Below are 26,380 nucleotides of genomic sequence, written 5' to 3' on the forward strand. Positions count from 1 at the left end.
GAGGTTCTCACCCAGGCCCTCGACCCAAACCATGAAAAACAACCCCGCACCAGAACAGTTTGAAGTATCGACGTAGTTTTCGGCGTCTGTGCCTTTTCTTAATCCGCTCTCTGACGCTCAGCACCGAGTAGGACTCAATGTCTGGTTTTACTTTTGGAGGCCGAGCCAGAACACGCAGCATTAATGGTTTATATGTGCCTCACAGGAAAGATGGATGAGCCACTAAACGCAATGATAGATCACCAGACAGAAGAGCGTGTCAGCGAGTGTGTGTGTGTGTGTGTGTGTGTGTGTGTGTGTGTGTGTGTGTGTGTGTGTGGTGACTCCCTGCTCAGACAGCAGTGGGCTCCGTGTGCCCTCTAGTGGCGGGTGTGAGGCACTGCGAGGACGAAAGGAGAGGAGGTTGGGAAACGGGACACCGGCGGGAGGGGACAGAGTTTCGGCCCCCGGCATAAGTCACGTCCCGGCCGTCTCGTTGCCCCCAGCAACCAGACATGATGTCATAGCCGGTTGATCTTGAATTTGAGAAGAGGGGTGTGCTTCAGAGGGGGGGTCACTGTCTGCTGCCAAGGATTTAGTGGGAGTGTTTCACGGGAGATGGATGGATTGTGTGTGAAAGAGAGAGACGGCGAGTAACCAAGAAGGGAGAAGCTACAATGCCCTCAGTCCGCTGGGACGGTGCCCAGGGGAGCACAGGGGGATTCATGGGACCTGTTGGAGTCAAACCAAACAAAAGGCTGCGAGTAGTTTCCTAGGCTCGCCTCCTAGAATGTTGGCGCTCTCGCACACGGCGCCGGATCCCGCAGGCCAAGCAGGGCGACCCCGACGTGATAACGGACCCCGCGGCCGCCGCTCGGCCATTAGCAGGGTTCTTCTTACGGTCATGGAATTTTAAAACGGTTATTTCCAGGCCTGGAAAAGTCATTGAAAAAATAAAAACCCAAAAGTTTTGTAAAAGTCATGTAAATGTGTTATATTCATGTGTTCATGACGTTCATTTACAGTTTGAAATAATTAATATGCTTTTAAAAGAAAGACGCTTAAAACATAAGCAGGCATACATACAGGCATCTATATAAATGTTTATTCTTTTAATCAAACTATTGTCTCATTCATTTGAGTCATTTTAAGGTTTACTGTATGCTTTGTATTCTCATTGTTAGTTTAAATACTACATTTACTCACTTTTTCACCGATTTAATAAAATGTTTGGTCATGGAAATCCACTGGTCAGAATGTGTATGAACCCTGTATAAGATGAATTGTGATAATTCTCCTTTGCCTGCCAGTCCTGTGTGCACACGTTTTACTGGTTTTGATACTAACTCTCTCCTCCCTCTTCTTTTCCAGTCTTGGTTCCTCTGACAAGATCTGTGCCCAAACCAGCAACTAGAATTCTTTCTTTACAATCGGAAATAGAAAAGCAGAGAAACAACCCGCAGGTTAGCAGTCGTCCTCCATCAGCTCCGTCTCACCCGACACCAAACACAAACACAACCACCGCAGGACGCCGCTTTCTTTTTAGAGGAACTCTGGACTCATTTATCCAGTCAGAGGTGAGGAACCCGCTTCTTTTCTCGAGCGAAAAAAGGCGGAAAAGATGAATGGACGGACGGAGAGGACGCCAGGATGAAGAAGGAAAAGGGTGAAAGGGGACAAACTATCCGCTCCTGAAAACACACAACCACCACCGACCCAGCGGCGACGCCGGAGGAGCCGAGCGGGAGGAACGCGGCCTCCTCCTCGCCAATGCCTAAAAAAAAAAGAACTGTCGCAACAAAAAAAAATCTGGTTTTAAGCTCCGCCCACATTGAACCCGCTATTTGGTTTTTCCAAAAGCTGCCGTCCGCGCCTGTGATGTCCGCCCATCACACAAAAAAAACGAAATTGACCGACGTTTCCTCTCCGTCTGCAACGTCCCTTTAGAAGCCTACGACTAACTAGAGAGAGACCATGCCAAAACATATCTTGATTGAGGGTTGCACTAGAAGCTTGAATCAATTAACACTAATCGTAACGATGTGCACTATTTACCCACGAGGCATGGTGGGTGAACCAGACTCGCCTATTAAGAGTTTTAAAGACGGGAAAAACAAGGTGGCAAGGAGACAAGGAACCTCCTCGTGTCCTCGACCCCCCCCACCCCCCGTCGTCGTCATTCGGCCTCCGCTCATTCCCACACCTCCACCCTCCACACGACACACACACACACACACACACACAGTTGCCCAGTCGGACATTTTTAGATTGTAGTATTCATAGGTGGTGTTGTTGGGTTCTTTTTCCCCCATTTGATAAACCCAGTGATGAACTCCACCTGTTTGATTAGAAGCGCCACGCGGTGAAGATCCTTGTTGAGCATTTTTTGGGACGATAGACAGCAGCTATTGTTTTTCCCCCGTTTGCCCTCTTGTGATGTAGATGATTGATTTTTGTTATCTGTGTGTTCTCTTTATTTGAATTTATTCCTTTTTGGATTTGTACTATTTTATAATTGTTTTTTTTGTATTTGAATGACAGCACCTTATAGAGACACACAGTGGGATGTTGAAGCGGTGGAGACAGGGTGGTCAGCTGACCCCGGACCAGGTAGTAGACGCCAAAACGACAAGACCGGGTTTGACGTTTTGGGGAATGCGCTATTTTCTTTCCTTTTTGTTTTTCTTTTCTTGCCGAGATTTAGACGAGATGATCGATACCTCACTCAAGTACGTTACGGCGAGGAGCCGCTTAGCGTAGCTTAGCATAAAGGCTTCAGCGTTAACGCACAGATGTGAGGGTGGCGTCGATCTTCTTGTCTGACTCGGCAAAAAACAACTAGCCGAACTAAAGAAGCGTGTTCCCCCAGTGTCAAACTGGTTCTTTTGTTCCCAGTGCCAGATTTACCAATTTGCCACCTACTGTACTTCGGAGGACCACACGATGCAGGATTTTGACAATCACAGGACGCTCATTTTCTGGCGAGCGCACCTGCTGACCCACAGAAAAGCTAAAAAAAAAAAAAAAAAAGCCACGTCTACCGTCTGGCCCCGGTGCAGCCGCTGGTGGAGCCGGTGATAAACGAGCGATAGAAAAAGAAGAAGAAAAAAAACAGAAGCAAAGGAGGGGAAGGTTGCTGAAGACGGGACCCCGAGTCTCCCTAAAGTTTACCCTGTTGTTTACACTCCCAGACGGGCCCCCGCTGCTCCAAGAGCAGAGGGGCCACACTGTGGAGCAAAATGAATATGTGACATATCCGGCTGTGAGCGGAGCGAAGGCCTCTAAGGCCGCCGGGAGGAGGAGGATCACCACGGGCCCCACTTTTTGTTGTTTTTGTTTCGGTGCACAGGATCAGGATGCGATGACCCCGACACACACACACACACACACACACACACACACACCAGCACTCCCCCTTTACTGTTGTGAACCGACGAGCCCTTGATGATCAAAATCTGCACTAAAACAATCATGCCAGCCGACCGAGTTTTTTAAGAATTAGACAGATCAGTGGACGCGTCGCATCCTAAACTCACCGACCACGGCGACGCCCTCTCCCACGGCGACGCCCTCTCCCGCCGCGCCCGAATCAAAGGGAAGTCTCAATAAAAAAAAAAGAATAAAAGAAAAAGCAGACAATCTGAGGAGGCCTTTTACGCTTTGAATCGTTTTCTCACCGATCCGCCCGCACATATCCCCGCTGATTCTTCCCCGTCAAAAGTTTTTAAAACCCACCATCCGACCTCACAAAATAACTGGACTGCCCGCCACGTTCTTCACTGCAGGGAAACACGACACGTCCGCCGGCTCCGACAGAGGAGCCGCTCCGCCGAGGTCAAGGGCGTCGACGGCGGCTGAAGCGATTTTTCTTTTTCTAATCTTATGGAAGTGCCTCTGTATTCCCATTATGCAATTTGTCAAACATGAATTCAGGTTCTTTTTTTTCCTCACATATAAGCTATAGCGAATGGTGAGAGGGAGGAAGAGGAGGAGGAGGAGAAAAAAGGAAACGGCGACAGCTCCCTAGATAATCGCAAGCATCTTTATATATAATACACATATATATTTATAGATATATACTTTTTTTTTTGTTTGTTTTATTTGCAAGATAAGCTCTGTGGCAGTCTAGTTATTTTTTGAAGCGGCGTACATCGCAGTCATAGGATGCAGCGCAACGACCCGCCGGTAGAACCACGCTACGAACGACGCGAACGCAAACACAACAATAGAGACGAAGACGGTGATGATGATGATGATGATGATGATGTAGTCGAGGATGATGATAAACAAAAAAAGATTAGGTTTTTGTTGTTTTCTTTCTTGTTTTGATGGGAGTATTGTCCTGAATGATGTGTGGATTGAGCCATGTGCAATGCCTCGGCAGAGGAATTGTGTTGTTTGTGAGGGCGTCTCGAGGAAAGAGGGGAAAACCCTCCAAGGTTGTTTTTTCTTTCTTTTCTTTTCAAGTCCACGCGCTCCGGGACTCTAAACACGAGGGCGGCGAGAAAAATATCCCAGTCTTTGTAAGTAAGTTTTTGGGGAAATTGTTTTTTAAAATTTTCCTTTTTTTTGTTGTTGTTGTTGTTTTTTTCTGTTTTTCTTCTTCTTTTTCTTGCGTTTATCAAAAATGTTCATTTCTATTGATTTTTGTTTTCGAAATGTGGGAGGGCTGAAGGAACAATTTTGCAAAAATATATATCACTATGAAAACCTGGTGCTTTCGTAAAGAATAAAGTACATTCAATCTCTATTATACATAAATAGTAAGAAACGGAAAAAAAAGTGTTATCATAAAAGCGAATTTTAGGAAAACATGCGTTAGTCTATTTCTCTTTAATTTTTTTTGTATTTACCGAGGGGGGAGGGGTTAATCGATCTGAAAAGAGCTGTGACCCCTCCCCCCTCCACCACCTTTACACCAGAGCAGAGGAACAGTCTGAGGGGAAAACTCAAAGTCATCCTGTTACGGGACAAAGACGAGATCTGAACCCAATTTGGGAGACGCACAATTCTGATGTAAAGAGCGGGAGAGAACGATGAGGGAGCAGCACCCACCCACTCCTTCCCACCGAATCTCCCCTGTAAATGATTATAAATATATGTTTGGTGACGTAGTGTTATAGACTCAGAGCATCTTAAAGGTCGTCCCTAAAAAGTGCCTTTTGTTCACAGATTCCATCGTAATCCTGAGTGCCCATCTCGAAAGAAAGAAACAAAAAAAACTAAAAAAACGTCCCCCTCCTTCATACTTCTATATCTTTCTCTTCCTCTTCTTGGAGCTTTTTACGAGCAGTATACATAGTACTAAAGGACATTGGTGTGATTTAGTTCCTCTTTTTATTGTTGAATAATTAGGAAAAGCATTCAAAAAAAGAAAGAAAAAAAAACTCACAAAAAAAAAGGTATTTTCTGTCTTGCTTCTCTTCCTCCGTATCTTGTCTTCTGTCTATCTCGGACACTGGAGTAGTCTGTAGCCGCGTAACCCTCCTCCCTCCTTCCTCCCTTTCTCCCTTTCTCCCTTTCTCTGAACGGCGGGGTTTAAAGAAAAAAAAAAAAAAAAGATTACGCAAAGATTTTTTTTGTTTTTTTGTTTTTTTTTGTCTGAGCAGAATGCAGTTAGCTCACATGTTATTCTTGTCTGTACGCTTTCACATTGTATTACCATACCCATCTTCTTCAGCTTCTCCATTCAACAGCTAATGTAAGTGAACAAGTTACACCACCGGGCTCCGGGCCGGGCGGAGGAGAGGAGGAGCTCACGGAGAGAGAGAGGGAGAGAGAGAGAGGGAGAGAGAGAGAGAGAGAGAGAGAGAGAGAGAGAGAAAGAAAGAGAGAGAGATGGCCAGTAGTGTAGAGTCGTCGCTAATCCTTATTTCTATCTATTTTATTTTTTATAATTGAATTTGGATTTATTTTTTTTTGTCATTGTTACTGCGTTGAGACCTTCAATTATGCACCTTTCTAGTGGTTGAATGTGACCAGCTATTTGAATTTTATTATTTCGATTTTTTTTTTTTATTATTTTGGTTGTATTTCGTTTGAAGGACTTGAAGCACCTTACAGAGCGGACCGGTTCCACGGCACGGAGACTGGAGGGCTCGGGTTTTAGCACAATCACGAGAGACGTCGCCGCGTTCTTCTGGATCAGCGTTTGATTGACCAAAGCCACGCGGCGCCGCGCGGGGAAGCTAACAGAGAACAGCTAGCTGGGGACTACTAGAGAAAAGCACCGGGGAAATTCCACCAGCAAAAAAAAAATCCAGCGATTTACAGATTTTTGTCCTGCGAAGAAAATAATGAAAAAAATTCAAGATATATGCAACTTTTTAATTTTTATACTTTTTTTTTTTTTCTTCACCATACAAAATAAAGCCAGCAGCAGTATTATCAATCACGCCTTTAACACGAGAGAGAGCCACCGTTTGAGAAGCCATAGCAGAGACGAACGGGCTGCACGGGGCAGAGTGTGTGTGTGTGTGTGTGTGTGTGTGTGTGTGTGTGTGTGTGTGTGTGTGTGTGTGTGTGTGTGTGTGTGTGTGTCTGTGCACGTTTCTGCCCCTGCACCGTTCAAAGAGCCCAGTCAGACCTTGTGGCCGAACCGTCCGCTGTTTTATTTTTAAATTTTATTTTTTAAATCTCCTTTGTTAGTGTTGAACACGTTGAGTAGGATGCTGGTCCGTGTTTAGAGTAGACCGAGTGCTCCTCCTCCTCCTCCTCCTCCTCTTCCTCCTCCATCAGACCCCCCACCCCCAGAGCCCATGGTGAAATGCATGTGTTAATTACAGTTTCTTTTCCATAATAATAATAAAGAAAAAAACAGTTTGAAAAGAGCAACACCTTTACTTGATTGAATAAAAGGATGTTCTTGGCTGTATCCGCCGTCTCGCCTGTGATTATTCGTGTTGTGCCACATGAAGGAGAGCCTTTACTTCTACATTAACAAACAGCGACAGAACCACAGCGTAACAAATACTGCAGGTAAGACGAGGACAAGGAAAAGTTCTGCAGGTTAACCTTGTAATGTCCTCCGTTTGCCACCTTTTGTCCTCTGGGGTCAAAATGACCGCGTCTGGTTTGACTGTTATTTAAAGAATATAAAGTGGATACTTCCCCCAATTCTGTGTTACACCTTAAGAACAACTTCATTCAAACACATTAACAGCATTTCCTTATTCTATTTTAATTTGAATGCCATTAAGACGTCATTTACATGAACCTTACCTTGTTTTTGAGTACAAAAATAAATAAAAAGATCAATTATTCTGACGATCGTTAACGATCAGAGTCTTGTGTGTTGATAGATCCTCACAGACTGGTATATGTCAAAGTTTAGTGAGGGTGCTGTTTTAAAAAAGAAAATTTAGTGGCTGCAAATAATCCCACCTGCTGTCCTCTGGGGTCAAAAATGACCCCGTCTGGTTTGCCTGTTTATAAAGCATAAAGTATAGATTATCCCCCACCTCTGTTTCAACTCTTTAGTCAACTCATTACCTGACATATAAAACATGTCAATATTCTTTACCAAAACACTCGACTTTTCAAAACTAACTTTTCAGAATAAAAAACATCTAAATGTGCTCTTAGTTGCATGCGAGGCAGGAAGTAATGGCCTGATCTTTGCAGATGTATGCATTGCATTTTTGGCACATTTCCTTCATGTCAAGGACAACATGCCCTGATTGTTTTCTGACTGCGCACCAGCAGGTTTGCCGGTGTATGCTTGCATGTTCCATGCATAGCTGGACCGGTTTTGTATCCCATATTTCCCTGTTTTACTCGGGATGTACTGTTTGAATGGACAGAGACCTCTGAAGGGATCAGCTGCTCGTCCAGTCTCATCAGTGCTGGATCGAACATCAGGCCTGAGAGACACCCACTTGTCAAACGAGATTTCATGAAGCATCTTGAGCGTCGCGTAGCACTCGGCATGCCATAAACTAGCTGTAGCTTCTCTACTGGATCGGCACACGCCAGCGAGAAACAACCAACCCGCATATGCCTGCAGGTCCTCTTCCTCCGATTCTTCCACATCAGTTGATTCTTCCTCTTCATCATAATAAGTGCAGTCCTCCACTTCTGACACTTCTTCAGATTCTACCTCGTCACCATGTTCCTTCACTTTGGTGATGTGGGGCTTCTTCTTCAGAGGAAGAAGTAGCATGTGGTCTGAATGTCGCACCACTTTGTGCTGCGGGGTCTTTTTGACCCCAGAGGACAACAGATGTTATTACATTCCATAAATCACCCATAATTCAATAAAATTACTTCAAATGTGTTATAATCACGAAGAGCATATAATCGAACAACCCCCATTGTTTTCAGACTATTTGAAGAGTAAAAAACATATTTTGAAAAGATTTCATCTGGGGTCAGAATGACCCAAGATATGAAAAGTGAAAGTTTGATTATTCTATATGTAGGTCTGTGTGAGCGCAGTCCCCTACGCCTCCAGTGTTATTCTGTGTGTCTTCGTCACATCCGAGGACACGCAAGTGTTTTTATGCAAGATGCCCGACCCTCAGGACCCGACCTGAGAACTCTTAATCTCCCGCAGTTTATTAATATGAGATTATTATTATTATTCATTTCAAATGAAACGGCTTCACAACCCAGGGCCATTTGTCATATTTTTAGAATGACGCCGTGTATTACTAGAAGTTAGATACAAGTAATTTAAAACTGCGGATTATTAAAACAATTATGAGTTATTATTTAAAGGAGGGAATTCACCACCTGTGTGTGTGTGAATTTATGGAGAAAGTCCAACTCATAAATACCTGTTATATCACAACTCAGATAAACCCCGTTAGCTCATCAGAACCGTTTCCACTGTTAGCACCGTTAGCTGCTCTGCTTAAAGCTGTATAAATTAATGTTGAAGCTGTTTTAATTCATATTTGTACATGTACACTGGGTCAAAGGACTAGGATGTGTCTACGAGATAAACCTGAGCGTCATAACTCAACTTCAGTTCACACTTCTAGCGTCTTTCAGCTCATGTTTTGCTTCAGTCTCTAGGCTCTCATCAGAGACCAGCAGGTGAACTCACAATGTCCGACTCTAAATTCATAATCATGATTCAATTAGCATGAGATTAACTTTTTGATAAGTTTCTGAATATCTCTCTTCATTTACGTGGCACAATGTATCTCTACAACTTTAAAGGTGTCAAAAGTGAGCACTAGCTGCACTAAGAGCCAATAAGAACCATTTACACGCTACATGGGGATTTAAAGTGTTGCCACATGTCCTCAAGAACTCAAGAATCCTAGTGTTACGTATTTTTATATATTTAAATGTTTTATTTGGGCCCTCGTGTCCCCAGCAGCTGTGTTTGTTTCAGTGGCTGCTGCTGTAATAGCAGGATGTTACCACTAGAGGGCAGCAGCCTGCGTCTCACAGCCTGGAAGACGTCGAACGACCTCGAATGTAATCACAGTAAACAAAACCTTCACAGAATGAGACTTCTGTCTTTTCATCCAGATGTTCATGGAGCCACGTTGAGATGAGCCTTTGCTATTGTGAATACTTAGAAAAGTGCTAATTATTAGTATAATAAGCCTATTGTGTTTACTGAAGTGTCTTCTCACCGACCGCTTTGTGTAGCTTAGCCTCCAAACGCTAGAATGAAGCCTTTAAATATGAAATGTATTTCCCAGCATTTGTGTCGATCTTTATATTCCAGATAAAAACGTCTTTCAGTCGCTGGTTGAGAAACATCAATGCACATTTCTAAAAGAGTAAAAGATTGAGACGCAGAGGAGCGTGTTTCATGTAATAAATGAATGCCAAATCTACTTTAAATATTCTTATATAACCACATCAAGAGAGAGTAAAGCAGCCAGGCCGAGCTGCAGCGTTTCTCATCCTCCATGAAGTCGCGTCGCTTTCCTCTGATGAAGTTTTGCGTCTCTGAAGTCGCTCTGGTCTCATTGTAGTCGTTTGAATTTCCAACTGCAATTTATATCAATTACTTAATATTCTGGGCAAAAGCCCAATAAACCAGCAGCGGCCAATCGGATCCCTGAAGAAGATTTAAACAAGGAAGTTGTAGTTTTCTTTTATTCAGAATTGAACTTGGATTCAATCAAATGGTTTGGATGTAGTCCGTTCCCTCAGGTTGGGAAGATGAAGGTACAGAACGTTTAGATGAACCGTGAGCTCACATTTATCTGATGAAGTGTTTTGAATGTCAAAGAAAAAGCTCTTCTAGACCCTCAGCGTGTTCGTGCAACATAACTGAATGAAGACGTTTATTCTTAACGCATCTGTTGGGACATGTGGAGAAAAATCATAAGTTGCATGGTTTAGACCTCGCTATGCAGAACACACACACACACACACTCATCTGCAAATATTTGCATAGAACACGTGAGAGCTTAAGAGTGAATATTTAATAATTTTGGTTAACTTGTGAGATGTCTTCCCACATGAAGTCAGACGCCTGGTGGCCGTCCTGATGGAATAAACCAATTTGGTGAACGGGGAGAAAACCAAAACAAATAAATACGCGTTTGATAGAACGGCAAGACTTTTACTGAAGGCTGTAAAGCTACTTCACCATGGCAACCAGCGTCTGCTCAGGCCTCCGCTGCGCGTGAAGTGAAGACGCTCACGTAGTGTAATGAGCACCAGAAGCTTCAGACAGAAAGGAGCGCTCCACAGGTGATGACCTGAACAGGCACAGCGTTGTTTGATGAAGGACGAGGTACAAAGTGAACACAACCACAGAAACTTCTTTGTCAGTTTAGTTTCCTTTACCCCTCCCCCTCCACCCCAAACAGACATGGCAGACACATACAGAGGTGCAGCAGTCTCCTGGACGTCCGTACATGAGGCTCACACACACACACACACACACACACACACACACACACACACACACACACACACACACACACACACACACACACACACACACACACACACACACACTGATGATGATGTGCTTCCATACGACGGCGTTAACAAACTTAAGAGAACGCAAAATTGATTACTTTTTCAGCTCGACTGTGTCCGTCTGCACAGGGACACGGACATGTACACACACACACACACACGCACACACACACACTCGTCTGAACCCTCGCCCTCCCGCCCCCCTAATGTCACAAAGCGCGCGTCTAAAATCAAATTATAGATCTCCCCGAGACAAAGCCCACACATTCCATTGGAATTCACGTGGGTTTTGTCGCTCCTCCACTTTTACTCGCCGGCCTCCGGCCTCCCTGCACGCGCCTCCTCTTTGTACTTTAAGCGCGTTAAGCCCCGCCCCCACCCCTCCCCACCCCCACCACCCGCACGCCCCTCCGGTCGGGTCGAGCCGAGGCCGGTGGCCGTGCACCGGGATCGGGGGTGCAGTCTCTGAAGAGGGGACCGGAGGAGGAGCAGGAAGGCGGCGCCGCTCAGTCGTCTTCCAGGCCCTGGTTCAGGAGGAAGTTGGCCGCCAGGTTCTCGTTCTTCTCGCAGGCGAAGTAGGCCTGGATCACCAGCGCCTCGGGGAAGCCCAGCGCTTTTAACTGTGGAGGAGGGCAGCGCGGCTTTAGGAACCGGGTCGCAGCGCTTTATTTCTCACATATCAAAAAGAGACCGATGTTCCATACTCACCCTCTCGATGGCCTCCTTCTCCTGAGGCGTGACCTGGATGTAGTTCACCGGAGCGCCCTCCTCCCCCGCCGCCCCCAACTCGCCAACCTCTGGAGCGTCTCCGGCTTCTCCCACCGGCTCGTTCAACATCTGGATGAACAGCTCCTGATGCTGGCTGATTTGCTGTGGATGAGGTCATGTTATTATCCGACACGGGTAAAGAGGCGCAGAGCAAATTAAACTCGAAAATTGTGTTTTCCAAACTAAACTGTGCACCATCTCCTCATCCACAAGGTCGATTTAATTCATTTAAGTTGCTAAAATACCGTAACCCTTGTGATAAGAGGCGTGTGGTTTTACATGTATAAAAATAGCTCCTTAACATGACTAAGCGATTTTAAGGTTTTACTAAAACCTTCATTAGTCGCCCTGACAACGGCGGATTGCAGTCAAAGACACATCGCTGTAACCGTGCCGATGGGAGTCGGATGAATCCATCTAGTGTCTCCACATTGAGAAAAAAGACCAGAACTTTCTTATTTTCTATTTTGGTCATTCCGAGATCCTGCGATCTCATTGGTCCAGACGGCACATGGAAGGAGACATTTTGATATGCAGCTCGTCACGGACCGAAAAACAAGTTTTTTTGGACTGAATATGCTTCCTAACATGTCAATGCTTGTGTTTATTGTGATTATTTGTAATATATATTATATCTTGTTGCCGATTTAGATGCGTTAGGCCTTAAACTTTCTAAAGATGTGCAGCATTAGTCTGTGTTGATGGGAAGGCACTGAACAATACAATAAAACACTCGGGGAGCAATAGAGTCATTTTTGGGGAATCTTGCTCAGACTCTTAATCATATTTTTGCTGAAAATAAGTTTAAACATAATTTTTTTTTTTTAAAGGCAAGGAGTTGCGAATTCGTTAGAGATCATCAAGGACCACAGGGTCTGGTATTCATATCGAGGTCATACGGGCTGCAGAACCTGAGGGACGCTCGGGTTGAACGAAGGAGAGCCGGGATGTGACTTTGCTAACTAAATTAGACCCAGAAGGCAGTTGGGCCTCGCGGCCGCAGAGGCCAGGAACAGGAGCGCGTTACCTGTAGAAGTTGCGGGTTCTCTCGGCCGAGTTGCTGGAGCAGCGCTGGCAGCAGAGTGGGGTTCTGCTGGATGGCCTGTCTCATGTGCAGGAACTGGGGCTGGGTCCGCAGGAATGCAAGTGGGTTCTCTCCTGCAGAACCAACAACCATCAGAACCCAAACCAGACCGGCGGCCATTTCACGTGTTGTCTCATAAGTCATGGCGAGGCCGTCTTGTTCATTCAGTTTATTAATATTCTCTGCACGGCCTCGAGGACACGTGGGAAGTAGAGCGCATGAATTTATTGAGATATGCCAAGGACACAAATTACGTCCCCTCTTTTGTAATGAGCGTGTGCACGACGCAGCGGATATTTATACACACTCATCTTTTGCCTTGTTTTGTATATATTGCATCTAAACTTTAGCGGAAAAAAGTTGCAGATTCTTTCATATCAGAACCTCGGTTGGCTATTCTGCTGCAAGAAAAGAAGTAATTGCTCGAGTCCTAATCAACAAAAAGCTTTTCTCCACAAGAGAGAACGCTCAACACACTGAAGAAACAAAAAGTGAACGTTTGGCAGCAACTAACAAGTCGAACAACAATTTAAACACGAGTCAGAGACGAATGAGTCATGTGATGAGTCATTCTGCCAGTGAGGCAGACAGTTGTTCACTGTAGTTCTCTGTAGATGTAACAATATAGGAGGAAGTTTTATTTTGTTCTTCCACTACCATTAATACCGCAGCAGAACCGTCTACATGTATTTGTACACAGTGGAGGCCTCACCCTCTGCTAGAGACGGGGCCTCTGTGGGCCCCGACGCGGGGGCCTGCGCTGGAGGGTTGCTCTCCTGGACCGGGCTGCTGGGGATCCCCTGAAACACAACGACACACGGGTCAACACTCAAACACACACACACACACACACACACACACACTCACGCTGCCAAAGAACATGAGAGCATAATGAGGTTACGGCATGTTTCATCACGTTAAGTAAGGCTGAACTGTAGCGCAACCCAAACACGTTAGCTAACGTGATATCAAGCTGACTAGCTTTCCATTAAAAAAAGAAGTTGGAGGGAAATGAAGACGCTGCAGACATCTTAAGGCTGATTGGCCAAGACTCGACACATCATAGATGTTTTATCAGCTCTTCTCCTCGTCTCACTCGCCGTGCCCAACCTCTGGTTTCCTACAAGGGGAACACTGTTATGTGTTGATCGCTCAGCCGTCGCCAGATTGACAGCAGTGTGACGGAAATTCCTCAATCACAGATACGCTCTAATTCCCTAAAGAGCTCCTTAAATCAACCGAACACAGCAAACCTTTAGCATATGGAGCGATTACAACTAAGTCAGGAAACTTTGAGTCTTTTTTTAACTTGACTTTTCCACACAGAGCAGCGACCGGATGAAGCCGAGTCGTGGCAGCTGAGACCTGAGATGTGGGACGACGCTGGAGACAGCAGAGCTCAGGCTACGTCTAGTACATTTTAGTATTTTATATTTAGCACATGTCGGAAATTACAAGTGGGTTACTACAATGGACAACATAACATGATGGTCAGGTGGCACGATGACTGCACACAGAAGTTGAAAGGATAAAGATACTACTACTAAAACTACTTTTAATGTGAAACCAGAGGGACTCCTCAGATGGAAGACGTGTGTGTGTGTGTGTGTGTGTGTGTGTGTGACTCACGGTGAGAAGGTACTCCACAGCTCTGTGCGGGTTGTTGAAACTCGCCCGCAGCGCCGCCACCACCCTCTCCCTCTCGTAGCCCATGGACATGATCTCTGTGAGCATGGCCTCGTACTCGGCTCCAGTCACTGGAAACGCAACACACACAAGTTACTTACTCTGCATATTTTGTAAATTTGCACACATGCAGGAAGTTCACCGGGGATTCAGACAGACACCGTTAGCGGCGTCAGCACTGCTGCCATGTTGAGAGCCATGTGGAGTCAATAGATATGCTCCATCTGGCACGTTTAAAACCATACGGAGTTAGACGACATTAAAACATACAAAATGGGCTGAAAAATCAGAATGGCTGCCACTGTTTTACAGTCTCTTTCAAGTAAGTACAACTAAATCTAAAATAGGAGCAATGGGAATCCCCACGGCTCTGTGGCAGCACAATAAGGGATGGCGTACTTTTGTCACAGTCCAAAGATAGAAGCAGCCTGTAAAGTCCCTGACTCACTCAGTTACAATTTGTGGCACAACAAATATAACCCAAGTTTGACACGTTAACCTATTTATAAAACTCAAATTGTTCAATCTAGATTTACCAACATTGAGCTAACAGCTCCTACTGCATTGAGACTTTGGTTGTTACCTACCCAGCGCCGAGGAGGCGTCCAAACCCTGACCAGCGGCGCTGGAGCTAAAGACGGAAAGAAGGAAAGTCAGACAACACAACGCACAATAACTACATTTAGATATGCATCCCATTAAATAAACAATACGCTACATTTTAGATGACGTACTATGTTGACATGAAAATACGTGTCTCAGATATTTGAGATAATTTAGCTATCCATGTGCCATACAGTCAGCAGAAAGGTAGACAGAGTATTCATCTTTTTTTGGGTTGGGAGCCAGTCCATTTGAGAGTCACTGATGTTGGGCAAACTAGACGATTGTTTACTGATAAAATAAATACATTTTAATTTTTAGGAAACAACCACTCTGCTTTACCAGGGCCCACTTACAAATATCAAGTTTTAAGAACTTCAAGATGTACCGAGTAAACCAGACCATGTAGCGAGAGCAGCTGCTATACATTAACTGCTATATAGTTTTCCAGCTATGTTAATGAGCATCCCAAAAGTCACTTCTGGCCTTTAAGTTTGAATAATGAGGATAAATGAATCCAGACAGACCAATCACTCTGGATCAAGCCCTAAATATTGATATGTGGAAAAACATTTTTTTGTTGTAAAGTTGACTTCACAAGCACTACTTCCCAACTCTAAGATAAGTTAAGATATTCCTTTATTAGTACCGCAGTGGGGAAATTGTGGGATTACAGCAGCAGACATAATAAAATATAAATAACAGTAATAAAAAAACACATCAGGAATCCACTATCGCTAGTATGTCAATACTACTTTGCCAGGCTCTACCTGGCTGGCTGTGGTTCTGTGGCTTCGGCGCTCGGCTCCTCTTTGGCCTCCTCAGAGGGAGCGGGGACAGCTGCCGGGGCCGGAGTCGGCTCCGGAGCTGGGGTTGTAGCCGGGGCAGCTGTTGACGTGGAGCCAGAGTCCTGCACAGGGGGCTTGGGGGCTTCCGAGGCCGGAGGCGAGGCGGCAGCTGCAGGTTTAGCCTTCGCACAGTTCGGGAGAAGGTGTTAGACTAGTGTTGTGTAAATACAACATGCAAAACTGGCCTCTCCTGCACAGACTCGTTTTGTCCACTTGGCTTACATTTTTTTACGTATTTTCGTGTGCCTCAATATTCAGAACTTTCTGTTGGAGATCTGATCTCTATGATCTGGCACACTGTCGATACGTTTTTAAAAAAGGAGGTTGATGCCAAGAATTTTCCCGACCGGGCATAAAAGACAGACAAACACTTCTAGTGGGTCGTAAGCGATGACTAAGCAAATTATTTTAACATGAGTGCATGCTCTTAGGGTCTTTCATTGTGAAAATGTCTGAGCTTAAACCTTAAGCTCAGTCAAATAGAAAAGGTACTATAATACAAATGCTACTTGCAGACATTAGATTTGCAAACAGAACCCACAATGAAATCAGGAGGCATTACAGTCATCAAGATCTTACCTTGGAAACCATCACCACCACAAAATTCTTCTCATCGATGTTGTAATCTTTAATGGGCGTGTCATCTTGCAGGATCTTCCCAGCGTAAATCAGCTTCTGGCCAGAAACAGGAAAGTTGTCTTTTCCTCTTTCTGCCTCGATCTTCTCTTTTAAGGCCTTCACCTGTGAAAGAGAGGAGTCATCAACACACCAACATTGCAGTCACTTCCTACGGCTTTTATTTCTACGCATTAATACTCATACTCTGTGCACCTCTTTGATCTCTGAACTGCAAGTCACTAATCGATTTTCTACAAAGCACCCACTAAAGAAACCGTCCAGACGGACCGATGACATCAACAGACAGGCATCATGGCTGACTTGCAAAAAGTAGGATGGTAAGACCAGGGTTCCCTTCACACAGCACACGTAAGATAAGAGATAACTGTCTGCATTATATCCCTCCGAGCACCGTAAGTACTGTTCAGAGAGCACAGGGTGGTGCTGCCTTCACGTCGGCCTACTAGCTGCATGTCCGATGATGGGAACATGCTAACAAACTTAGCTCAGCTACCAACACGGCTCGGCGTAATTAGCAGTGTCATACGCGTTAGCATTAGCAATGACAACCGTTATCGTGGTGTGGGGGGGCGGGGGCCTCGGGCTCGTCGCAGAAGTGGAGGCACCACGTTATTGTTTACACAAAGTGTTACCGAAGAGCTGCAGTAGCGAAGTCTTCCCTGGAAAAACTTAAACGACCAGAAAATCCGTTCGCAGTGGCGTCGCGGTGACTTTTGTTACCGGGCTGCTCTGCTAGCTAGCCGGCTAACGTTCGCTCGGGAGGTTCCGCGTTGTTCCGTTTGTTTCGCGTGTTGCCAAACTCCTAGCACGTGCCGTTAATTGGCACCGGTTCCTCGCTACCACACAACACGTTACCGTGTTCGGGAAACATACAAAATACAGCTGTGACGTCTCCACGCAAAGTTACCGACACGGGTCCCTACAGCTGCTGCTCTTAGCTCAAAGCTAGCACGTTGAGCTAGCGGCCACTCACCGTTTGTTCGGGGTCTATCTCGATCTGGATCGTCTGCTGCTGCAGCGTCTTCAGCGTGATCTGCATGGCGGCGGCGGACGACGCCTTTCAGGCGGAGAAGCAGTCGCTCGCTAAGCCGGTGATTTGTTTGTAAAGTTGGCGTTTTCTGGTGAGACAACGACAAGGCGAAAAATGTGTGTATCCATGAGCACTCAGCAAATCGCCATCTTTGGTGACAAGTTGGTGGTGCGGCGAGAGAGCGCTCGCGCTCCGCCGGAGAAGCACGAGACTTCCTGCAGTGCGACGCGACTTACTTTGAACACGAGAGATTAGTTTTATTTAAAAAAAATAAACATGCTCTTTATTTACATATAGTTTATTTACATATAGTTACAGTAAATGCAATAAGAACAAATAACTAAATATATACCGTATTAAGGTCCACTAAGAATATTAGCACTTAGAACAGCAATTTAATATAAATATTTAAATTTGGACTTGTTTAAATACAGTTGTCACCATTTATTTTTATAAGATAAAATAAGATAATCCTTTATTAGTCCCGCAGTGGGGAAATTGCCAGATTACAGCAGCAGTGCACACAAGAGATATATAGTAAAGACAAAATCAAGTAATATAAATAAACAGTAAAACAGTAATACAAACGGTAATAAAAACAGTAAAGAAGTAAGAATATAATGAATAATGAACATTCTCTATGAGAGTCCAAATTCTAATTCAAACCTGCCAAATGGATAACATGATGAACTGGAAGGATTGAATCCATGTTGCAAAGTAGATGGAATCAATGCAAGGCTACTCTTATGTCTAAATATACTCAACATTTATTCAGTATGTATGTTAAAGGACCTGTACACTTACTATTACCATGGTTGATTAGTTGAAGCTATGATAGGAATAATATGATGTCACAAAACTCCATGGACCAATGAGAGTGATAACAGCTTGGTCCCGCCCTAACACATTTAAGGAGAGAGATGGGAATGTCCATCAAGTCCAGTCAGATGTCTTATCAAGTGAAAACGTGCGTATGGGTGGACTACATGTGTTGTTCCGTAAAGTGACATCTGATTGATGGCTTTGATTTGCTTTAATAAAGCCAAAGGCTGCACCTTTATAGACCCCATAAGAGTCGTGCATGTTGTCCCCAGCGGGCCTTCACAGGCTTTGACTGCAGGTCACTTTTGCTGCTGGTTGCTGGAAATGTGAACGTTACAGCCGAACCCTTTCCATTCAATTTAATTCAGTTTATTTTGTATAACCCAGAATCACACATTACAAATGTGCCTCGGAGGGCTTTACAATCTGTACACATATGACATCACTGTCCCGGGACCTCACATCGGATCAGGAAAAACTCAGAAACAAAACGTTCATGGGGAAAAAAGGGAAGAAACCTGAGGGAGAGCAACAGAGGAGGATCCCGCTCCCCGGATGGACAGAAGCAATAGATGTCATGTGACCAGAATGAAGAACGTAACAGAGTTACAGCACATTCAAGGAATATGACAGAAATTATTCATATAAAGAGTAGTAGGTTATCCAGATAACCAGGATCCATTAAGCAGAAGGAGGTAGAGAGGAGGGGCATCAGCAGGAGGTAGGAGACAGGAGGTAGGAGGCAGGAGACAGGAGGCAGGACCGGCTCCAGACACAGCCACGATCCATAGAAATGTGAGGGAGGAGCACAGAGGCTCCCGGGAAGAAGTAGAGTTATTTAGGGCTGGCTCAGGTATATAGTCAGCCCTAGCTATAAGCGCTATCAAAGAGGAGAGTCTTCAGTCTACTCTTAATGAGGTGACTGTCTGGAAGCTGGTTCCACAGAAGAGGAGCTCTTCTGGGCGCCGCAACGCCTGGCCACGCCCTCCGACAGCGCTGTAAGCAGCAATAATCAAAGCCAATTACTTTGTTTTGTTATATTTTCTGTGGGCATTAAAAGTGTAAAGTCATAGAAAGTACATGTAGTGCATTACGAAATGGGCAGTGATTTGAGATTGTCTTCCCCTGGAGGAGGAGGAGCTGCAGCACGATGAGCGCAGACGTCTGTATTCAGGATAGCATATGTAAAGGAACACAGTGGCATTTTGGGAAATGCGCCTATTTGTGCACTTGCCAAAGAGAGCCATTCACGTTTTACGTTATCTGAAGGTAGGAATGCGTTCCAAAACCTGATATTGAACGAGCCCCGCTGCTAAATCACCGGAGTATCGATTCGCCCCAACGTTAATGTTTAATGTTTTGGTGTCGTTTATCATCACACGTGCTTCTTTGTTTACCTTTTTTACGTCTCCAGTCTTCCATTCCAAGGACTCAAAATGTCTGCCAGAGACTCACACACTCCACGATGTGACAGTGGGCAGAACTAAACCCTCACGGAGTTAGTGAGTGAACCTCAAAGTCTGTGAGTCCGTAAGGTGCAGATTGGGATTGAGCCAACGACACAAACACACACGTGTGTGAACAAGCATGCCGCTGTGGTGAAGTCCACCAGGTGCAGTGAAGGACACTCGAGCTGAGGGGTATTTAGTTACAGCCACAAACCACTAGAGGCCCCTAAAACTCACACACTGTCCCTTTAAGGGGGACTATGTGCCGGACTGTTGCTTGGCTGGGATCAGTAGTAACTTCCTGAAGTCTTGCCTTCACCTTGAGGCTATCTGCCTCCCCTTGTCTCCTGTTGTAATGCTAAGCTAACTGGCTGTAGCCTCATATTTACCTATTTAATGTATTGGAGGTGTGAGAGCTGTATCGATTTCCTTATCTAACTCTCGAACAGTCCAATAAGATGATATGTTTCATCTGTATCTGAATGAGTAGGGAGTTACTCTGAACATCTTTACTTTCCCTGGCTCTTTAAAACACACACTTTGTCAGTGCAGGTCTGTGACGCGGCCAGCAGGGGGCAGAGTTCCCTCACAGTCAGTCGGCGCTGCAGATGGCGGCACATGACCCGGCAGAGAGGGAGAGCATGAAGCCAGGAGGGGAAAATGAGAGATTTCCCAAATCATGAAAAACCAGTATGAGTCACTGGTTGTGTTTAGTTTTGATGCTTTATGTGTTCTGTCGGGAGAATGGAGAGAACCCCGGCGGTGGTGATGATGACATCATCGACGAGGCCGGCGATGGACAGGTGGAGGAGGTTCAGCAGTTGAGAATCTTGACTTCATCCTCAGGGTGATCATAATATAACAATCATTTTCATCACCAAAGTACACAAACACAATAACACACACATGCATGAGCACCGGCTGTGACCCAACCTCCCCAAAAAAAAACTCCCAGCCAGCATTGCAACATGAATCTTTTATCAAATTACTGATCGATCACTCAGTGCCAAGTCGTTTCCTCGGCCGTCATTTATTTATCCTCCTGTCTCCTTCCCTTCTTTCCTCTCTCCCAGATCTCCTAATCTACACTTTCCGTTTTGGTCACCGTTGTTTCTCCTTCCTCGAAAGTGAAGAGGAGGAAGAAGAGACAGGGAGGAGGAAGGTCAAAAAGAATTCAGGAAAGTGATGAAAGGATGACAGAGAGAGGGGCGGAAGACTGAAGAGACAGAAGGGAATCTCTGTTTGTGTGTGTGTGTGTGTGTGTGTGTGTGTGTGTGTGTGTGTGTGTGTGTGTGTGTGTGTGTGAGGGCGCGGTGCCCTAAATGTGTGTTCATCTGGGTTAATTCTCAAGGACAGAACTATTAAAGATTAACAAGGACCCACCATGTTTTATTGAGACAAGCTGCGTTTCGAGGGCACAAGGCTCACAAACACAGACCCACTAAAAATGCTTTGTGTGTGTGTGTGTGTGTGTGTGTGTGTGTGTGTGTGTGTGTGTGTGTGTGTGTGTGTGTTATTCTGCCGGCTTTTATATTTTGCCTATACCAAAGAAAGGCCTCGCTTAACGCATGTTGCATCGGGCCCCTGCAGGTACTCCATACTGACACTGATTGGGGAGCGGGGTGCAAATATGTATTCACTCCAAGTGGGGCTCAGTACTCCCACATTGAACAGGATCGGTAGCTTTCGACTCGTTCAATCGTGGAACCGCCGTCGTCGGACTCGAGGTCTCGGCGTCCGGCTCCAGTCCTCTCTTTGAAGGTCTCGTCCTCGTCTCCAACAACCTCGTGTTTCACTCGTCCTTGTCTGGAAGGAGGAGGAGGAGGAGGAGGAAGAGGAGGAAGAGGAAGAGGCGGAGGAGGAGGACAAGTCAGGTTGAGACTTCACTTAACTGTAGCGCATCGTTTGATTTATTTGTTATAACGTCATTCCTGTGGCTGCTCATTGAAAACCAAGGAACGTTCCCACGCATTAAAGTTCACCTCTACGAGCCTTTCTGACAAACCCAAACATAGAGAGGATGTATGCAATGAAAGAGCTGAACGAAGTGGACTCTTCATTGGTTCTCTGTGCATTGAATGGACAATGCATCCTCAGTGCATCATGCTGTGTCTAGTCTAGTCTAGTCTGGTCTAGTCTAGACTGGTCTGGTCTAGTCTAGTCTAGTCTAGTCTAGTCTAGTCTGGTCTAGTCTGGTCTAGTCTGGTCTGGTCTAGTCTGGTCTAGTCTGGTCTGGTCTAGTCTGGTCTAGACTGGTCTGGTCTAGTCTAGTCTAGTCTAGTCTGGTCTAGTCTAGTCTGGTCTGGTCTAGTCTGGTCTAGTCTGGTCTAGACTGGTCTGGTCTAGTCTAGTCTAGTCTAGTCTAGTCTGGTCTAGTCTGGTCTGGTCTAGTCTGGTCTAGTCTGGTCTGGTCTAGTCTGGTCTAGACTGGTCTGGTCTAGTCTAGTCTAGTCTAGTCTGGTCTAGTCTAGTCTGGTCTGGTCTAGTCTGGTCTAGTCTGGTCTAGACTGGTCTGGTCTAGTCTAGTCTAGTCTAGTCTAGTCTGGTCTAGTCTGGTCTAGTCTAGACTGGTCTAGTCTAGTCTGGTCTGGTCTAGTCTAGTCTAGTCTAGTCTAGTCTGGTCTGGTCTAGTCTGGTCTAGACTGGTCTGGTCTAGTCTAGTCTAGTCTAGTCTAGACTGGTCTGGTCTAGTCTAGTCTAGTCTAGACTGGTCTGGTCTGGTCTAGTCTAGTCTAGTCTAGTCTAGACTGGTCTGGTCTAGTCTAGTCTAGTCTAGACTGGTCTGGTCTAGTCTAGACCGGTCTAGTCTAGTCTGGTCTAGTCTAGTCTAGTCTGGTCTAGTCTAGTCTAGTCTAGTCTAGTCTGGTCTGGTCTAGTCTGGTCTAGACTGGTCTGGTCTAGTCTAGTCTAGTCTAGTCTAGTCTGGTCTAGTCTGGTCTAGTCTAGACTGGTCTGGTCTGGTCTAGTCTGGTCTAGTCTAGTCTAGTCTAGTCTGGTCTAGTCTGGTCTGGTCTAGTCTGGTCTGGTCTAGTCTGGTCTAGTCTGGTCTAGACTGGTCTGGTCTAGTCTAGTCTAGTCTAGACTGGTCTGGTCTAGTCTAGTCTAGTCTAGACTGGTCTGGTCTGGTCTAGTCTAGTCTAGTCTAGACTGGTCTGGTCTAGTCTAGTCTAGTCTAGACTGGTCTGGTCTAGTCTAGACCGGTCTAGTCTAGTCTGGTCTAGACTGGTCTGGTCTAGTCTGGTCTAGTCTAGTCTAGTCTAGTCTAGTCTGGTCTGGTTTAGTCTAGTCTAGTCTAGTCTAGTCTAGTCTAGACTGATCTGGTCTAGTCTAGTCTAGTCTAGTCTAGACTGGTCTGGTCTAGTCTGGTCTAGTCTAGTCTAGACTGGTCTGGTCTGGTCTAGTCTAGTCTAGTCTAGACTGGTCTAGTCTGGTCTGGGTCATGACCTCGTCTTTGTTCAGGTGGTCTTGACTACAGCGCTGGAGGAAGAAACTAATTACATTTACTCTTATTCCAGAAACAAAGTCAGTTTCTTGTGTACTTTCTATACATGTATGTTTTGTTGAAGTTCAAAGATTCCCATGATGGATCCTTCAGTGACCTTTGACCTCAGTGAGGTGTGAGAGCATCCAGCTTTACTACGTTTACATCTTTTTCTTTTCAAATGCAGTGGAACATCAAGGTCAATGAACTGGTTATAGTGGGACAGAGAGGTTAAATTAACTGGTTATAGTGGGACAGAGAGGCTAAATGAACTGGTTATAGTGGGACAGATAGGTTAAATGAACTGGTTATAGTGGGACAGAGAGGTTAAATTAACTGGTTATAGTGGGACAGAGAGGTTAAATTAACTGGTTATAGTGGGATAAAGAGGCTAAATTAACTGGTTGTAGTGGGACAGATAGGTTAAATTAACTGGTTATAGTGGGACAGAGAGGCTAAATGAACTGGTTATAGTGGGACAGAGAGGCTAAATGAACTGGTTATAGTGGGACAGAGAGGCTAAATTAACTGGTTATAGTGGGACAGAGAGGCTAAATGAACTGGTTATAGTGGGACAGAGAGGCTAAATGAACTGGTTATAGTGGGACAGAGAGGCTAAATGAACTGGTTATAGTGGGACAGAGAGGCTAAATGAACTGGTTATATTCTGCATTGAGTGGAACAGTTGAACACGAGGCCGTTGAGTCCGGTGAGAAGAACAACACTCGGTGAACTCCCCAGAGAACCGTAGCGGCGTTGCCTCGCAACGTAGCGCTGAGAGAGTTTGCTGCGTGTGGAAAAAGAATCTAAATAAAAAACTGCTCTCCATTTGCTTTAAATCAAGATGGGTGTTTGTGACTGCAGCCGTTGTGGAGTCATGTTGCGTACACATTTGTGTTGTATGCTTTATTCTGATGTTATAGCGAGTGTCAGGGTCAAGCTTTCATTTATATTTAATTTACGGAGCCTAATAATGCTAGTCGCTCTTCATAAACTTTTTATATAATGTCCTTCTTTTTGTTTAATTGTCTGAGTTTTGTCCTCTTTTCTGGTTTATAAAGCTATACAGAGGAAGGTCATTGCATATTTATGATGTTGTTTTTATAATCAGTTGTATGTACCGGCTGCAAAGTGCCAGCCAATAAAAAAGGAATTTATTGGTTCAGACATAAGCAGCGTGACGGCGTTCCAGCAGACATGCGCTGACACGTCGGCTGCGTTGTAACTGACCCGGCGATGGCGACTTTACAGGGTTGGCCTCCAAAAATGCTTCACCTGTGCACCATAACATGGTTGACCACGTTAAGATTTATGTTCAAATCAGGAAAGTGGTTCATCATCTCCGACTCTTAGCGAAGGAAAAAATACCTTCCACTTGTTTTCAGTCTAAAATGAACTGTGAAACAAACTCCTTCTTTCCACTTGATTTATTTATACCTGTGTTTGAACTTTAACCTCCAAATGTAAACCGGACACATTGCACGGATCAAATATATTGCCGCATGGACAAAAACAGACTCCCACATACAAATCCATGCTAAAAAAACAAACACACAACGTTGAGTTTAAAATAATTTTTAATTGGGGTGTAGGTGGCAGAGGAACCACCGACTGTGTCCTCTCTGTTGTCTCTCCGTCCTCAGAGAGAAATCCTTCCATTCTTCTGCAGGAACGCCCCCACAGCACCGCATCGTCTGCATAGCTACGATATGTCACACTGCTCCGTGTGTGTGTGTGTGTGTGTGTGTGTGTGAGTGCTGCCACCAGTGCAATGAATGAGTCATGTGTGCAACCCACAGGGGTTCTTGTTAATAAGAGACTTCTGAGGCCCATAAGGCGACACGGTGGAACATAATTCGTGGTGCTTTTGTGTATTACTGTCACTGCTTGATACATTTTTCTTTTTGGCATCTCAGTGCTGTACTTGCATGTAGAAACTCCACCTAATAGCAGCATTGTCACCCGCCCCTGGCTTTTGCAGTCATATTCAGTAACGCATACAGCAGTTTACTGCGACTAAACATTCCTCCTCTTCACCACATCTGGAAATTATTACTTTTCCAGAATGTAAAAGTTGTGATGGGTGAAACTTCCTGTTTTGTCCCCGCATCCGGCTTCAGTCTGTCATCCCCAAAACAAAACGGCCATTGTTCCAAAGGCCCATTGCTCCTGAAATACACACTCTCCATGCAACAAACAGAAGCACATGGCTAATTATTCTGCAGAATGGCGGTGAAGGCATGACTCTGCAGACTCTGCCTCTGTTTTGGCTGAACCGACCTCACTCTCCATGCCTAAACCAACCCAACCAACCAAGACGACGAGCAACAAGAGGCAGAGTGGTGGCCGTACCCAAAGCCAGTTATTAATACAATCTGGACGGTCTGATGACATCATTCTGCATAATAATTCGGTGTGGCGATGCCAGCGAGGGCTCATAGACACACTGCATGTTCTCCTGCAGGCTTCATCTTCTTATTCTCTTTCTTCCTCAAACTTTGGACAGTAACTCGTCACGCTGCTTTGCCAGCACATGCGTAAAAAAACATCAAAACGTGCAGCTTGCATCGGGAATCGTGAGATTCAACCGGCCGTTTCCCTGAAAAACGTGAAAAACGGCGAGAAATTGTCCCATTCACTTGAATTTCGGCGTGAAGAGAGCACAAAAAACACTCATCTTTGTGCCCATAGTGACTCGCCACAATTTAACCTAGAGAAATGATTGAAAGTTTAAAACGTTGACAAAAGTCTGGAGTTTATTTGCCCAATTGGACATTTGTTGATAGCTAGCACAGTTTTCATGTAGTTATTGTTCAAGTTTCAGACCTTTTCAGGGTTTACTATTGGTGTGTATGGCGCAGGTTAGAGTGGTGATGTCATCGCTAGAGCACGGAGGAGCTTCAGACTCTTGCAATTTTTTTTAATGTATTTTGCCATTCACAACACAATTTGTACTCTTCAGGCATCACTTTTACATCAAAACGTAGGGAATATTGTGCTTGTGGTACACATGCGTCGTGGAATTCAACAAACTGTTTTGTCAGCGACATGAAGTCCAGCAACTGCTCCATTGGACTAATGAGCAAAATGAAA

The 26,380-nt window shown here is 45.1% G+C and overlaps 2 protein-coding genes across 4 annotated transcripts in view; one reads left to right on the forward strand and one right to left on the reverse strand.

Annotated features, from left to right (window-relative positions):
• Positions 1 to 6,853, forward strand: part of nfixb (nuclear factor I/Xb) — a gene marked incomplete at its 5' end in the record, with an annotated part of 137,564 nt that extends 130,711 nt beyond the window's left edge. For all 3 annotated transcript variants that reach the window (XM_079233634.1, XM_079233636.1, XM_079233635.1), the window contains one exon: positions 1,351 to 6,853. In XM_079233634.1, coding sequence (XP_079089760.1) covers positions 1,351 to 1,365 — 15 coding nt within the window. In that variant the 3' untranslated portion in view covers positions 1,366 to 6,853. The remainder of the gene's footprint in view (positions 1 to 1,350) is intronic.
• Positions 6,854 to 11,289: 4,436 nt separating this feature from the next.
• rad23aa (RAD23 homolog A, nucleotide excision repair protein a) lies at positions 11,290 to 17,673 on the reverse strand. Its single transcript, XM_079233384.1, has 9 exons — positions 17,480 to 17,673; positions 16,447 to 16,608; positions 15,790 to 15,989; positions 15,004 to 15,047; positions 14,360 to 14,487; positions 13,443 to 13,530; positions 12,674 to 12,804; positions 11,587 to 11,748; positions 11,290 to 11,498 (listed from the first exon to the last, which is right to left on the reverse strand). The coding sequence occupies exons 1-9, from the start codon at positions 17,543 to 17,545 to the stop codon at positions 11,385 to 11,387; spliced, it is 1,095 nt and encodes a 364-aa protein (XP_079089510.1). The 5' UTR covers positions 17,546 to 17,673; the 3' UTR covers positions 11,290 to 11,384.
• Between the last annotated feature and the right edge of the window lie 8,707 nt (positions 17,674 to 26,380).

This window comes from Taurulus bubalis, assembly GCF_910589615.1.
Source record: "Taurulus bubalis genome assembly, chromosome: 17".
Classification (NCBI taxonomy): domain Eukaryota; kingdom Metazoa; phylum Chordata; class Actinopteri; order Perciformes; family Cottidae; genus Taurulus; species Taurulus bubalis.